General features: G+C 42.0%; 2 protein-coding genes across 3 annotated transcripts; one reads left to right on the top strand and one right to left on the bottom strand.

Moving 5' to 3' along the window:
* Nucleotides 1–18: 18 nt before the first annotated feature.
* On the top strand, nucleotides 19–5,439 carry LOC104356226 (glutamine amidotransferase-like class 1 domain-containing protein 3A, mitochondrial). 2 transcript variants are annotated; one of them, XM_032985996.2, is made up of 5 exons: nucleotides 19–222; nucleotides 1,001–1,045; nucleotides 1,488–1,659; nucleotides 3,562–3,766; nucleotides 5,151–5,439. In XM_032985996.2, the coding sequence occupies exons 1-5, from the start codon at nucleotides 115–117 to the stop codon at nucleotides 5,341–5,343; spliced, it is 723 nt and encodes a 240-aa protein (XP_032841887.2). In that variant the 5' UTR covers nucleotides 19–114; the 3' UTR covers nucleotides 5,344–5,439. The 2 variants fall into 2 exon arrangements, with proteins under 2 accessions (XP_032841887.2, XP_032841888.1); XM_032985997.2 differs by lacking the exon at nucleotides 1,001–1,045.
* A 1,539-nt stretch (nucleotides 5,440–6,978) lies between these two features.
* Nucleotides 6,979–13,714, bottom strand: ACOD1 (aconitate decarboxylase 1). The gene is made up of 5 exons (XM_032986012.2): nucleotides 13,681–13,714; nucleotides 12,089–12,250; nucleotides 10,885–10,974; nucleotides 8,893–9,098; nucleotides 6,979–8,051 (listed from the first exon to the last, which is right to left on the bottom strand). The coding sequence occupies exons 1-5, from the start codon at nucleotides 13,690–13,692 to the stop codon at nucleotides 7,097–7,099; spliced, it is 1,425 nt and encodes a 474-aa protein (XP_032841903.2). The 5' UTR covers nucleotides 13,693–13,714; the 3' UTR covers nucleotides 6,979–7,096.
* Between the last annotated feature and the right edge of the window lie 1,722 nt (nucleotides 13,715–15,436).

Below are 15,436 nucleotides of genomic sequence, written 5' to 3'. Positions count from 1 at the left end.
TGCCAGAAGCCCCGGGGTCGGACCCGCAAGATGGCGGCCGCGCCGGCGCCCAGCGCGCAGGCGCAGGGACAGCGATCCCTGTGAGGGACGGTTCGCCGCGGACGGGCGGCCGCCATGGGCAAGCGGGTGGCCCTCGTTCTCGCCGGCTGCGGCGTCTTCGACGGCAGCGAGATTCACGAAGCCTCGGCGGCGCTGGTGCACCTCAGCCGCGGGGGCGCGGAGGTAGGAGGGTGGCGGGGCCCCGCTCGGTGGATGTGGAGCCGCCTGTAAGCGGCTCCGGGCGGGTGGAGGTGGGTGGGTGGGGGTGTGTCTGTGTGTGTGTGTGTCCGCCGTCTCTTCGCGCCCCTCGGGCCCCCCGCCCTGTGCCTCCCGCTGTTTTGGGGATCGGAGCCCCTCCTGCTGCCCTTCTTTTCCCCGCTGCTGCACGCTGCAAAGCCTGTTCAGCCATAACCTTTCTCCTTACGCCGTCCCTTCCCTTCTCTTTATTCACCCCCCCTCCCCAGAGACGTGAGTGTCCCCTGACAGGAGCAGCGGTCGCATGCGGGTGGCCGAACCCGGCAGCAGGAGCCGAAGATGGAGCTCGGTTAAAATTCTTCATCTGCTTCCGGGACGCGTTTTGCAGAAGTCAGGCACTCGCCCCCTCTCGGCTTCCCCTGCTTGTTTTCAGCCAGCTGTTTCTGGGTATTTTCAGTAACTGGGAGTCGTGGGAGAAGCCGGGACTGGGATGTGAGGTTGGGCCTTGGTCCTGTGTGTGGCTTCAGATGGCAGAAGCTCCACTCGGGTGTGTGATGGTAACAACACAACCCCCTTACTTAGCATTGCCCTCTCTCAAATTAAGCAACAAGCTCTGAGAAGTTTGCAAAGCAAGCATCAAACAAGATATGTGAAAACAGCCCCTGCGATACACCTTTCATTATTTTATAATTTTTGAGGCAGCTTTCCCTTTCGTGCTTAACCACAAGATGGTCTTCTACATTTTGTTTTTCCTTCCTGCTACCAGTCTTTTAAGAAACTGAGTGATGTCTGGACTGGAAATGCTTATAAGGTTTGCATCTTTATCTTTCAAACTTTTTTGTAAAACTCTTTTAGCACTCTGATCCTGTAACAGTTAAGAGCAGCCTTTCTGCAGACTCCAGTGTGTGTCCAGTAAGGCTGCTGGTATAAATTGCGGTGCTCTGTTTGTCCTTGGGGTTATCTGCAGAGGGAAGGCAGGCCATGGCAAAATCAGTAAGCTTAATGTTGGCCTAAGAATGCACTCCTGTCAAAAAGCTGCAGGAATAGGGTGGGGCGGATGGCCAGGTTTGCCCGTCCTAATATATCGCTTGTTGCTTTAGGTAATTAATGCGATAAATCCATCCTGTGGGATCCACTTCTCTTGAATAAGAAGCTTCAGGAACAAAACCTGTTTTCATTACGTGATATTTATTGTGACCGATATGTATGAGTTCTGTTTACATTTGCAAAATTACTTCATCTCTGTATTGCAGGTGAAGATATTTGCCCCCAATATTGAGCAAAGGGATGTAGTCAATCACCTAAAAGGAAGTCCAACAGAAGAGAAGAGAAATGTGTTAGTTGAAAGTGCCAGATTGGCAAGAGGAAACATTCAGGATTTGTCCGAACTGAAAGCTAGTGAATTCGATGCGGTCATTTTCCCTGGTAGGTGCTTTTAAAAGAAAATGATTTGTGGTTTTTCAGTTGCAAATAACTGCTTTGCCTCCTCTACTTTTTTTTTTATTTTTAAATATATTTAGAGAATAAACTACATTCTTGAATTTGAGAGGTATGTGGGTTTTTCTTTCTTTTTATTTATTTTCTTTAGAAAATGGGAAAATGTTTTGGCAAGCTCTCCTGGGCTGATAAGTCATCTCAGTTTATTTGTTAATTTATAGTTCATTAATTTAAAATGCCAGAGTGTTCTTTTAGTGTTGAGTTATACATCACACCATTCCTTCTTTCTAAAGATTCTTCAGTACCTACTTGTGGACAAGAGTACTGACCAGAGTACAAAAGCAGGGCCAGAACTTGCCATTATATGGCAGTGCCTTAATTTTAGGGACTCTGAAATTGCTGGCAGAATCGCAGGTTGACAAATAGATTATATTCTCTGTCAGATGTGAGCACATTTTGTTTTCGTTATGTATCTGCATCTGCTGATCAAATTATATTAAACATCATTATGGATTTTTTTTATTTATAGACCACAAAATTGCCTTTCAGTTGGAGATATTTGTAATCGCTTTGGACATGGAGAAACCAAAGCATCACAAGGAAATTATGAATTGCTGAAGATCACTTTCCAGAGTAGTCACAGCACTGTTATACCTTTATGATTGTGCTTAAGTGTTAATTTTGAAGTTGCTACACTGTTTTTTGTTGTAAGGCCAGCAGAGGGAGTGTGTGTATAACGCAGAGAAGCATATGTCCAGCGTTAAAATGAGTGGGTGACATCAGGGCTGATCAGGGAGTAGAGGCTAGCAAGTATTTTTGATGTTAATTTCATGTTGTTACAACCCAGACTCAGGGGAGTTGCTGTAGTAACCGTTAGAGGGAAATAAACCCTATTAAGTTTGAAAATTAAAATCTTACTGCAGACAATCCAGATAACACTAGAAAGTGATCAAAGAGTGAAAGGAAAAATATTAAAAATGTAAAGCTTCTTGATGTTGTCCGTTGAAATACTTGTGGAAATTTCTGTTTGTTTATTGTAGAAGAGTTGATGATGTGCACATTCCATAAGGAATCAGATAAAATGGATGGTTACACTTACTAATAGCCTTCTTACTTTGATTAATCTGATGGTTATAAATCCAGCAAACAAAGGTGCTGTAAAATATAATCTGCTTGTACAATTAAATGAAGATTAAATGCAAGTAAAGGATCATTCTAACTAATTTATAGAAAGACAAATGCACCATTATTTTATTTTTAATAGGAAATGCTGTTATCATTCACAATTGATATGTCTCAGAATATCATATAATTTCTTTTTTATGTAATCTTCATTTTGTATTTATTGTGTTAACCTTTTTTTTTTTTTTAATTCCTAAGTCTGACAGTAATTCTAGGGGAGGAAAAAAGCTCTCTTATTATTGCTTAATATTGGACTAAAACTTGAGAGTGAATTACTGTAGAGGGTCAAATCACTGTTTGCATTACTCTTATGAATGACACTATTCTACTTTTAACTACCATTGGTCTTCCTTCTGATCCCTCTCTTGCTTGTTGAAGGGCACACATCAGATGGTGCAGCTTTTCCAGTGACTAACGAACTCATATGAGGTTTCCTATTTGTCTATTTGTCGGTCATTGAAGCAAGATTAAGCTTTCTGGCCTGTGTAACATACATGTTATAAGAAATGTGCAGTTAAACTTCTAATACTGTAAACCCATTGTCTTTCATGTGCTGAAAGTTTTCAGTATAGTAACTTAGCATTCTGACATATGCCAAGACCGTTGTAAAAAAAGGAGAACTTCTCTCTGGTATTGAATTTAATGCTTTTATCAGTGTCCTACATTTGAGCACTTTGGGTTTGGTTTTTTTTTTTTTTGTTTTTTTAGGTGGTTTTGGTGTAGCAAAGAACCTGTGTTCCTGGGCTGTAGATGGCAAGAACTGCACTGTCCATGAGCATGTGAACTCCACACTGCAAGCCTTCCACAGCGCTAAAAAGCCCATTGGTTTGTGCTGTATATCGCCAGTCCTGGCAGCTAAAGTCTTTCCTGGTTGTGAGGTCACGGTTGGCCAAGATAAAAACATAGATGGAAGGTAAGAAGGAAATGGATGGAGATAATTTACATGGGAATTAGGATTAAGAAATGGCCAGTCTTCTGTGCAAAAGTCTGAGGTCTCTGGTGCTAGAAATCCTTGGGTACCTTATTAGTGGCATTTTTCACTTATTTCAAATTTTCACTTGCCTGATTGTAGTAAGCGCAGAACTGTCAGGGCAGACAGACTGAATCTGTGAGGTCAGGTGACTTAGGTGCTGCAACATTGAAAAAACCTATCCCTAAATACAGCAATACGTTGATCTGGGGTATGTTCTATGATGTCAACTATCATATCTGTTATATAGATATGATGTTACATAGATATGATACTTCACAATTAATACTATTACATACTGATACAGTTAATACTATGAAAACTCTAGGTAGCCTTGTCTCTGGCCTAAGCTGTTGCTCTGTGAGCCACCAATGGTAAACAGGCCCCTGCGCTGGCTTTATTTTGCATTGTGGGTACTAATGAGTCACTGCATGTAGCATCTGTCAGTCCTAAAAGTGACAGAACAAAGGGACTTTTATAGAATTGTAGCTGCGCAAGCATTCAGGTGACCAAGGATATCAAGTTATTTTTTTCACGCTACATTCATGGTAACTGAGCGATAGATTTTAGCTCCTGTTAAGTGAGATACAGCATTTGCTTACCCAATGCCTTTGAAGGCCATGATTCATATTGCAAATGTGCAAATGAAGAACAGGCATCTGGCCAGCTGCTGTTCAGAAACTCAGTACCCTGTGGTAATTTGAGTGGCTGTTTAAATTGCATCTGTGGGCTTTGCTCAAGGATTTTTAATAAAGTTTTTCTGGTGGTAGTGGTTTGGGGCCAGTTTAGGGGAGTCGAATGAAAGCAGGGCCTGGTAGAAAGAAGTCAGTGCTGCTTCAAGTTCTGTCAACTCCTGATAAAGTTTCTGAATGGAATTTCATAGCAGGAGCAGTGGTGAGGGATTGCCTCTGTTCCTCCCTTATCCTCAGGAAAAAAAAAAAATCTCTGCAGAATTCCAGTGAAAGATCTTATGTGGAGATGTTGGAAAAGGTCGAAAGTGTCTACGAGTTCAGCTGGCATCTCTGAAACTTCTGAGAATTGGTTATGGCTGCATCTTGTAAATTTACTGAAAGATTGTTAAAAACAGAACTGTACCTTCTGACACACTGTGGCTCTGCATTTCAGACCGTGTTTTTAAAGAAATCAGATCATTTGTTGTGTCTGGAGGGGATGGGAGAACCTGACAGTGGCAGTCTGTTCAACTCCCTTGCCATCATCAGCTGAAGAGGCACTTAAATATTATTGTAGTTCTCTCAATCAACTTATGTTCGCAGAACTTTATGGCTGTATCATCTCTTTATGTTAATTACAGTCTTTTTATTTACAGATTTCCTGATGCTGAAACAGCATCTGCTATAGCAGAGCTTGGGTGTAAGCACATTTGCAAAAATGTAAATGAATCCCATGTGGATAAAGCCAATAAAATAGTTACTACCTGTGCTTTTATGTGCAAGGCTCCTCTGCATGAAATCTTTGATGGAATTGGAACAATGGTACAAGAAGTCCTGAAACTTGCGTGACTGGAAGCATACAGACTTCTGCAAGGAAATCAATTTAGCTAAGCATGAGCATTTAGCTTTCTTTGATTATATTAATAAAATAATGCAACTACTAAACTTCACAGTTCTTGGTTTGTTTGTTTTGTTTCGTTGGTTTCTTTTTTAATCTGTAATACATCAAATGGTTATTGCTAAGTTTATCCTATTTACTTATCTTTTAAAATAGAAAATGTGTGTTGAAGGTGGTTGGGTGGGGGGGGTGTCCCCTTTTTTTATCTCATGAATCTGAGTATGTTCAATCTTGATAAGGTAATGTAGGAACCTTCCTTGTCCAGTGGGGTTTTATCACATCACTAATGATTATCAGTAATTCACATTTGGTGTTACCCAGCTATAATACAGATGAAATAGCTGTAAATGAGTTTGTATACCTTCAGTATAGGTGAGTAATTCAAGCCTACTTTGTAATCAGAAGGGAGTAAGAAAAGCATGTGGTTATTAGGGGTTTTTTCCTTCCCTTGCAAGTCTTCAGGTAAGTATAACCAATGGACTTCTGAAATTTTTGCAGAGCCCCCTAGGTAAACAGACTTTATAAACCAAAACTCAGAGGCTTAAATACAAATGAATACATTCTATGTGGAAAATACACAAGTTTTGCTCTAATAAATGGAATCATTCAAGGTTTAGTTAGTAAAATGAATTGGCTTTATTTTGTGATTTTTTTTTTTTTTTTTTTTGCATACGTAGTTTAGTCCCCTAAGTGAGGTACATTTTAGATGGGTTAGAACATGTGCTTTGATCTTACAAATGTGAACAAAGGTCGTCAGCCTCTCTTCGAAGCACAATCTGACAAGGCCTTATACTCCTGAAAGACTTAACAGTGTCCAGAATTCATTATCAAGGTAAGTTGAGGGTCCCTGTGGACACTTAAGTGTCTCAGCGTTAGAAGCGATCTGATGCTCGCTCATACTGTGGCCCCTGCTTTGCAGTGCCTGAAGTAATCTAAACATCTCAGCGCTAATTAGCGCTAACGGTGTCTTCTTGAGCGAGCGCCTTGTAACTGGAGCGGGAATACAGCAGGAACAGCCCCCTGCCACGGAGCGGCCAAAAGGTGGAATTGGGAAAAGATGCTTTTATGACGAGGCGTGTTGAGTTGTCCCTCTTGCTTAGCAGCTGCCGTGGTCAGGAAGGGCACGAACCTTCACCCCGTCGGTGCAAGACCAGTCGTTGCAGCACAGCCTGACACGTCGCAGAGCGTCAAGTGCTACTGCTCTGTGTGCCGTGTGTGTTTTAGCACCCACATCAAAGCCTGGGCGGAACAAGTGGCCTCTTCAGGGAGGCTTTGGAGCTAAATCTACAGAAATAAATATATAAAGGGTCTTATTCTCTGTCCTTCTCACAGTGATGCTTCTCATGGACACAGCATTTCCATACTCCTCTAGAATCTGGATTTCCTTTATGGAGTTACTTAAGAGAAGCGGAACCTACAGACATTTTCAGCAGAAGATCAGGGAATTTTTGTGTCACACGCAAGCAGTGCTCTGCCTCTAGAGGTGTAAGGATAATTGAAGGTGACTGTGCCAGCAGAGGATCCGTTCAGCCCGCCTGAGATGTGCACGTAATTGCTAAATTATTTACTTAGTCAGAAAGCACAATATTGGACTGAGTGCGGCTTTTGTGTTAGGAGAGTCCTATTTAACAGTGCTTGAGTCACTAAATAAGAGTTTGTCCTGAATTTTGTGTTTGCTTTGTGAGTAGCTGTCGGTTGGAACATTCAAAGGAACTGCACCTTCTCTGAAAGCGCTCTAGCTGATTGTCCTGATAAAAATGTACTTAACACAGAACAGTCCTCTACTTTTTCCAGACTGTACACAGTCTCTATAATGCCTTCTATGGCTTCTGCAGGCAGGACACTGGAGGTATTGAATTGAAATTTTTTCTCCAAGTCCTCCTTTTTCAGAGGTTTCCTCCAGTGTCCGTAGAACGTATTGCAGCGGTCGCTGATTGTCTTGCCGTCCCGGAGTGTGACACTCACTTCGCAGTAAAGGCTGTCAAAGCTAGGTGTGTTATCAGGAGGATGCTCCAGCTGTGTTTTGCAGAGGAGCTCCTGCAAAGCTGGCTGGTGAATATTCTCACTGGCGAAGGATTCGACCGACATGCTGCCATCCAGCAAAGCAGAGCATGCAACAAACTGGAAGGAGTGCCGAGCTTCATGCTCTGAAGAAGGGCTGGGTCTGTTCACATATTTGACTTCTGGGACTTTGAGAATGACTTTCTCAATTTTATCAAGGGGGAGCAAGCTGTTACTGCCCTCCACAAGCTTCCTCCTAACAGAAGATGCTGCATCAGCCACCCAGTGCGTTGCAAGATGAGCAGGAAAGCGTTTGATGGCCACGTCTTGCTGGTCCAACAGCCAGGGATAGGACTGCAAGGTTGGCAGAGTCTGTGGGTTGTAATCTGTATAAAAGGCGCCCATCCCTGACTCCATGTCCAAGATCTGTTTGTTTCCTTGAAGGCCCTGTGATGCTAAGCAAGCTGCTTCCAGTCCATGCTTGGCAGCATTGCCAACGTGGAGGGGCTTCGTTTGGGTTGCTGCATTAGCCAGTGGGGCACCTGCATAAGAGGCAGCAATAGCCAAGGTGTTTTTACATTTCAAGCGGTCAAGAGCTAGCAGTTTAGCACAAGCTGCTGCACTTCCCATTGTACCAACAACAGTCGGTGGGTGAAACCTGAGAAAACACAATCTCTTCATTAGTTTGTTTCAAAAAGCCACTTGAATTCAATGTATATACAAGCTCTGGTTTTCTTTCACTGCTGTGGAAGACAGATTGGACCATAGAGAAATCTACATTCAGAATTCACGTACAGTCCTAGTGGAAAAAGTTGTCACTTTTCCCCAGGAACAAGTTAAACTGCAATAGTACCACTTACAATAGGTCCTCTCCAGAAAGCAATGGAAACGTTAGAACTGCTTATAACTTTGAAGCATACTGAATGGAATAATGACAAAAGTGTCACAGTTTATAGTCATCTATAATAATTTATAGTCATCTATAAGTTATATGTATTGGGGGAGGCAAGTTTTGTTATTCTGAACCAGTTTTGCAGAATCAGTAGAAGAAATACACAGACAATATCAAGAAAATGTCTAGTCCCTCCCACGCTTCAAGGCTTTCCCCTAAGCACACCCCATTTTCTTGGGGTTGGCTCTGAGCCCAGCACTGGTGACTCCTTTCTGCTGAGAGCAAGCCTCTGTGAGTGAGGCATGATTGTACATGTTCATGAGAGCCTGAAACCTCTGCTATAAAACGTTGCCTTTTTGCTGCTGTTTTTAATTAATAGGGAGATCGTCACTTCTTGTAAACTGATCGATGCTCTCAAAAAGCAATACTTTCGCTAAGCCTCAAGGAGTCCTGCAAGTGTATTTATGCTTAAGATGAACCTTTTCTAAATTTCCAGACAACATAGAAAATACGATTAACTGTATTTTAACTGGCATTGAATTAAGTATATTAACACTGAGAGAAAAATACTTCCACTCAACTTTCTACCTGAAGCATTTCTATGTACCTTTTTGGAATATTCCTGGCTTCACTGGAGAAGCGCAGCAGCCTGCCTTGCACTTCGATTCCAACATTGAAAGCTAAGAGCAGATCGAGACCTGAGATTTTTTTCTTCTGAGGAAAGGCCTCCGAGAGTGCAATCACGGCAGGGAGCACAGCCCCGGATGGGTGTGTGGCTGGGTGCCATGTGTCATCAAAATCCATTGAGTGCACCTAATGGAAAGAGAAACCTTGACTTCTTATCAGAAATAAACTCTGGCTTAGCAAGATTAACTTAGTCAAATGAAACTACTGTAATTGGTATAAAAAAGGACTGAAGAACTAGATTTTCCTTAGAAAACAAAACTTCAAAATTGTTTTTTTTTAAACACCTTTACTCCCAACATTGCTCTGTGAGAAGTGGCATTGCAATACAAATTTTACCTCAGAGTAGTATAATTCTAATTCCGGTTGCATCCGTCTAAAACCAGTATGAAAATGATTCATCTTTCCTGCAACAGACTTTTGCTGCTTTCATTAGACTGGTATAATTAAAGCAGCAGCTCTAGGTCCACTGTGTGAGTGGTGAATTTTCACTTGCCCCAAACCCGTACATAAACATAATAAAATTCCTTCCCCACTGTTGCAACTCATGCTGCCATTAGGGCTCACACCATTAAAGCTGTAGCAGTTGAATCCACACAGCCAACTGAAAGTTGTATCAGAACAACTTCTCTGGTGCAACCATCCACAGACAACAGGCACAAGCCTGCAAATCTAGATCAGACTTCAGCCTGAATTTTCAGCCTGACAAAACAAGGCCTGTCACATGAGGAACCAGACTCCCCTGGGGTTGCTGGGAGTAGGAGAAAGCTACAGTCTTAAAGCTGGGATGAGCTGGTTAATAATACAATAATGCCTCAAAAGCTGAACTTTCACACCAATTCACCCGTGTCTTCCTTCAGAGCAAACTGGGAAGGTGGTCAAGCTCCCCAGTGCTCAGGTCTTGCCTCATAATACTGGGAATATGCACTCCTGAGAACTGAATTTCTGAACAGAAAGAAGAAAACCCAGTCCCTGCCTTGAAAAACTTTGATGCCAGCTGGGAAGATGCCCTGCGGTGCAGGATAAGGAAAGTTGTGCCCAATACCCAGTAAACTGTGTTCCTGATGTCTTCAATAAGCACTTAGAATTGACCTGTGACCAAGATATAAACTGAAATTATCACGTACACGCTAACAGCCAGATTTTAGTATCACACTGGCTGCTAGGAGCTAAGAGGTACCAGATCTCATTTCTAAGGTAATTTTCTCTACGTTGGAAATGAGGTGTCAAACTGGACCTCTGATCTTGTTGTCACACTAATTTAGATAGGCTTAATATTATCATTCCCTTGGTTGGTCACCTTCCCTAGTTTTGCATAATTGCCTAATTTGTCTACCCCACTTTTGTGCATCTTTCTATTTCAAATGGTTTCAGCCTCAATCTGAATTTAGACAAATGTCTGGGGAGTCGGTTACTGCTTTAATGACAAAGTATGTGTCCAAAATAAATACCTGGATTTTGCAAACTGCGTAACCGAAGGTTAAATTGCCTTGTGATATTATATGTGTGTGTATATGTGCATCTGTCTGTATTTGTGTTTTTCTGTACCTATACTTTGCCAGTTGGCATGAAATTTGGATCTGAGTAAAATCATTGACAGCTAGCATACCTCTTTTTAATGTGGCTATGGCAAGGCTGTAACAAGCTATAGAGTTCTGACCTTTGAAAACAGCCCCGAATCCCACATTAAAGATAATGGATGCTGTTGAGTTGGATCAGATACTTACTATACCTTGAGCTCAGTCTTACTGGAAGGAAGTTGAAGCACATTAGGAGAACAGTCTAGGAAAGTTTTGTAGCAGGCTTCAGGCAGAAGAATAAAGTAAACTAACATTTTAGGAGCATTCTGTTCTCTCTAGAGCAAGAATGGCATCAATTAGTGTGATTTAAGAGCAAATAAAAGAGCATCCCTTACAGCCACTCCATTCACAAAAGCTGCATACAGAGGAGGCAGTCGGAAGTCCAAATGGCCCCAGATGGTACTGGATATATCTGAGCTGTAGATCTGAAACAAATTGACATGAATTAATTCCGAGTCCTGAACCCAAGGATAAATGCATGATGTATCCCTGATGTAACCGAGATCAGATCATACCCTCTCAGGAGCCAACTGTTCCCTTTCATGAGAAAAATGTTGTTCTATCAGAAAGTATGGAAAGAAACCGGGTTTACTGTTGGCTTACGTCAAGGGCTCTTTCCACCCAAGCAGACCTCAGGGGGCAGACCAACACCATCCACCTGGCCATTCAATACCTTCACACAACCTCTAGCCATTGATGTCCTGGCTCACCATGATCGGCAGTTCCCTCAGAAATGTCATCATCTTGTCGGGGAAGATCTCCAGTTAAAGGCTCTGGTTTTCTGCATTTTAGTAAGACCCTGAGTAAATAATATACACCCTACTGTTTCTGGTATCCCCATGGTGTAGCGGGCTCTGCTCTTTTCCTTTTGCTGTGCAGATCTTTTAGCCAATAAAGGGATCTTTACAGAATTAAATAAAAGGGCATAAACTACCATGGTTTGAGAAGGGGGGATCTCTGTGGAAAAAGACTTATTGGCACACAGAGCTCTGGAGCCTGAATCTAACTAGCCAGGTCTGACTGATAAAACAGTGGGCTAAACTCCTCCTCATTGATGCACTCCTGTGTTGAGACGGCTTTTCCTCAAGGTCATGTACTCCTCTAGTTTAAGGAGAGCAAGACCAGAGAAGAAACATAACCAGTGTACCTCACACAACAATTATGGTTTATAGTCTGGAAGTAACCCACCTCTAACTCTCCATCCCTTTAACATTCCCTTAATTTGGAAAGTCTAGTGTTAAGTGATGTTTGCTTTACTGATGTTTTTAAGAAAATCTTATGGGCAAAAGAAAGGAAGGGATTCTTAATTAACTTTGTTGCAGCAGAGGGTCTTACTGTACAGTCTGCTACACAGACTTTTGCTCATGCAGAGTTAAAAGTAATTTAAGCAATGAAGTTTCCCTGACTCCAATGGGAAGAACCCTGTGTCTCTCCATCCTCAAAAGAATTTTATCATGACAAAGTTTCCCCTTATAGCCCAAATTTTCTTTTGCTTTTCTTATAACTAAACCTTAGGGTTTATGATGCCAGACATGTTACCTTGCTGTACTGTGTCACTTTGTGGCAGACCTCAGTGCTGGTACCCAGAAGCCCCACTCCAAGAGTATCCAGAATCATTCGCTTGCTTCTCTGAATGACTTGGTCTGTCAAGTGGTTTGCATTCAAACCATGAATCACACTGGCAAAATTTCCTGTAATTGTCTGAGAGGAAAATAAAAGAAAAGTAGTAGATAATTCTCTTCATTTAAATAAACCACATTTTTTTCCCTTCCTTCTTGGGTTTTTTTTGGTGTTTTTTTTTTTTTTTTTTGGGGGGGAGGGAGGGGTGGGGGTATTGGGTTTTTTTTGCTTTCAGTTTTGGGCTACTGCTTAGCATGCTGACAATTTTTGTTGCCCTGCCCCTGCTTACATGAATTGCATCAGCAAAACTGAAGTCTGAAGTCTTCCCCTTTTTATTCCCAGAAATGCCATAGTGTTATTTATATTTTATTTTTACTTTCATCACTGTCCTTGCCTGTTCTGTATTGCTGCTGCTTCCTCCCTGACTTGAGTCCTTGAGGGTAAGCACTGCAGGTGATGTAACTGTATCTATACACACACACATATAAAACAAATAGAAGCAAACCCAGCTGTCTTTCCATAGCACCTTCTTATTGCTCTTGAAATCAGTGGGAAAGTGGCATTTCAATCCAGTGCAGCCACTACCACACAAGGAGACAAGACAATCTCCCTGAGTAGCAGAATTACTATCCCAAGACTTGCAGAGCTTGGAGCTCAGTGGGAGTCAGGACTTGGCAGCCCTACCTTGCACTCGTCGCTCCCAGCTCCCATTGAATTCATGTTTAGCTGGACACCCAGATTTTTCTCTGAGACAAAATCTCACTTGTTTGAAAAGCTTGTTCCTGGCCCCTGCTGATCTGGGAGTTATATATATATATATATATATATATATATATATATATTTTTTTTTTTTTTTTTTTTTTTTTGCTTTTCTATTGAACATTGACCCATTATGCAAACTCAGCCTGCTTCTTCTTGGCTGGTGGTGCTAGCTGCTGTTAATATCTCTATTAGAAACTAATCTAGAACTTCCCTTCTCTGACCATTAGAAACTTCTCCCTGTAGAGATATATATTATTTACAACCAGTTTATACACACACTTGCTTTTTTATAATGGCATTACTGAATATAGCTCTTCTGTCTCTTTGGAAATGGTCTCCTTCCATTTCCCCTCGTCCTTCCCCTTCTTCTACTACCATGCACATATCTGCACAGGGTGATGATATTTCCTCTTGGCCTTCATTTTGCTAAGTTAAACAAAAACAACTGTGCTGCTCTCTCTTTTATAATACAGACTCACCCCTACTATGCTAGTAGCTTTTAATTGCATTGTTCTAATTGAATTTCTCTTTTCTGGCTGAGGTGACCAGAATTGTACCTATTATTTCAGACATATTCTCACTCAGCTTTGTACTAAAACATTAAGACTATCTTGAGGTACACAAGTAATTCAAAGCAGGTGAATCACATATGCCATGGTGTGATGCACACCTACTGAAACATATAGGGTGAGGACATAAAAGCTTAAACAGAAAAGTGCATCTTACAGTGCAAAGAAACAAGACAGTACCTTTGCCCACATCTTGGAGGGGTGGTGTGTGGTCCCAGAGAGATACAGCAAGTGAGTGGTGGCCAGTGAAATCACTTTCTCACTATTTATATACGTATGTTTGGGGTGGGTGAAGAAATATTAGGCCTTCTTTATTGCTTATCTTGTCCTGCCCATTTCCTCTTCTGCCTGGAAATGTTCCTTTTTCTTCACTTTCAACTTTCCTCTGACTAACTGTACTATAAATTGCTGAGATATGTGTGGAAGGACTTTACCAGTCATGTTCAGATAGCATGCAAATTGTTATATGTGATATTTTATTACCAGATAGAAACTGATATGTTAGTCGAGTGTCTTACACTTGGTAGCATGGAGAGAAGAGGTCATCAGGTGTGTCAGGCTGACCTCGGGGAACCACAGTAGGCCATGGATAACTCTACTGGTTGGTAAAGCAATCAGCCCAGTACTAGCCTACAGGATAGCAAAGGCTGTTTTAACATAACCTGTCGTTGGTTTGTTTTGTTTTTTTCTTTTACTGTCTGTCTCCTCCATAATATATACAATTCAGACATGGGAAATTTGTGCCATAAGAATTTCAGACTGTAGATTGGATTACGGCAGCTCTTGACATTTAATAGTGTTTTAATAACATAAATTGCTATATGAGACCATAATTTTTACCACCAGGTTTTCTGCACTTAGGCAAGGACATCTTCTCTGAGGAAGGAAGCACTTCCACCACCAGTTTAGGGATTTTTTGTCTGTGGGAATCCCAGACTACTACAAGACAGTGAGTGAGAAAACCCTGACCATCCCACCAGGAAGGGAGCAGACTCCAGAAAATCATGAGTAGAAAACACTGAATAATTCTGAAGTGAAAAAGTAATGTGTGTCCAAAGTTTGGGGACCCATGGATCAGGGAACAAAGTATCAAGTCTTTTCAGAATGGCAGTCTTGCATTTCCATGCTTAAGTGCTGCCTAAAACTTTAGGAATATCAGCCCTTTACTCAGCCCAGCCTCAAATAGTTTTGTAAAGCCGTATCGTACTCCCAAATTCTTCCAGGTGGACACCAGCATGGGTCTACAGGTGAAGCTAAACATTGATCTGAGTGGCTCTAACTACTACTGGAGGTCCTGTTTCAGGTTGCGGCCCCTCCCCACACCTACCCCTGGACACATGGCCCTCCTCCTTGCACCAATGCTGATGCTGAGATGACCCCTTTCTGAGCTCATCCAGCCTGTTTCCAGAGCCAGTTTAGGGATTCTCAGCTGTCAGGCAAAACTCAGTTTCATTGCCTCAGAAATGCAAAATTAAGTCAAGCAGCACAAGCAGAGGGAGAGAGAAGTAGGGCTAGCAACGTTCTTTGAAATTTTAGGAGGGCACAGGCAGATAAAAAGAGGTGGAGGGGATCAGATGTTCCCCAGCAAGATCTAACCCAGACATTTGCCTATTTTGCCTGTGCCTTGAGCCAGCTCTGCTTATGGACATCACCTTCAGGTGCCTACCTTGATGCTGAAAATTGCACTGGGTAACAGCATGTCTTAAAAGACAGAAGCAGCAGTGTGTCTGTTCGTGCGTGTATGCAAAGAACCTGCAGCCCAGGACTCCTAAAACCCAGCCCTACAAACACATACATACTTCTATATGGGCTAACCCATATTATGTACAGGCTCCTTTTAAAACCTTGTCCTATCTTTCTCTTAAATATGAGCAGCTGTTCAGCATGGCTACTAAACCTCTTCCTGCACATATTTCTCTTTGAGTATGGTACAGCT

The sequence above is a fragment of the Tyto alba genome, unplaced genomic scaffold, assembly GCF_018691265.1.
Source record: "Tyto alba isolate M040663 unplaced genomic scaffold, T.alba_DEE_v4.0 Super-Scaffold_45, whole genome shotgun sequence".
NCBI lineage: Eukaryota > Metazoa > Chordata > Aves > Strigiformes > Tytonidae > Tyto > Tyto alba.
This window is presented reverse-complemented; position numbering and strand designations above follow the sequence as displayed.

Bases quoted from the DNA above. Each gene is read 5' to 3' on its own strand.
- LOC104356226 (XM_032985996.2), top strand. From the start codon at position 115: ATGGGCAAGCGGGTGGCCCTCGTTCTCGCCGGCTGCGGCGTCTTCGAC. The intron at 1,046-1,487 runs GTTTGCATCTTT...TCTGTATTGCAG, and splicing joins GGACTGGAAATGCTTATAAG to GTGAAGATATTTGCCCCCAA. The intron at 3,767-5,150 runs GTAAGAAGGAAA...TTTTATTTACAG, and splicing joins GATAAAAACATAGATGGAAG to ATTTCCTGATGCTGAAACAG.
- ACOD1 (XM_032986012.2), bottom strand. The intron at 10,975-12,088 runs GTAACATGTCTG...AATTTGTTTCAG, and splicing joins AAGTGACACAGTACAGCAAG to ATCTACAGCTCAGATATATC. The intron at 8,052-8,892 runs GTACATAGAAAT...GTGTTTTCTCAG, and splicing joins GCCAGGAATATTCCAAAAAG to GTTTCACCCACCGACTGTTG.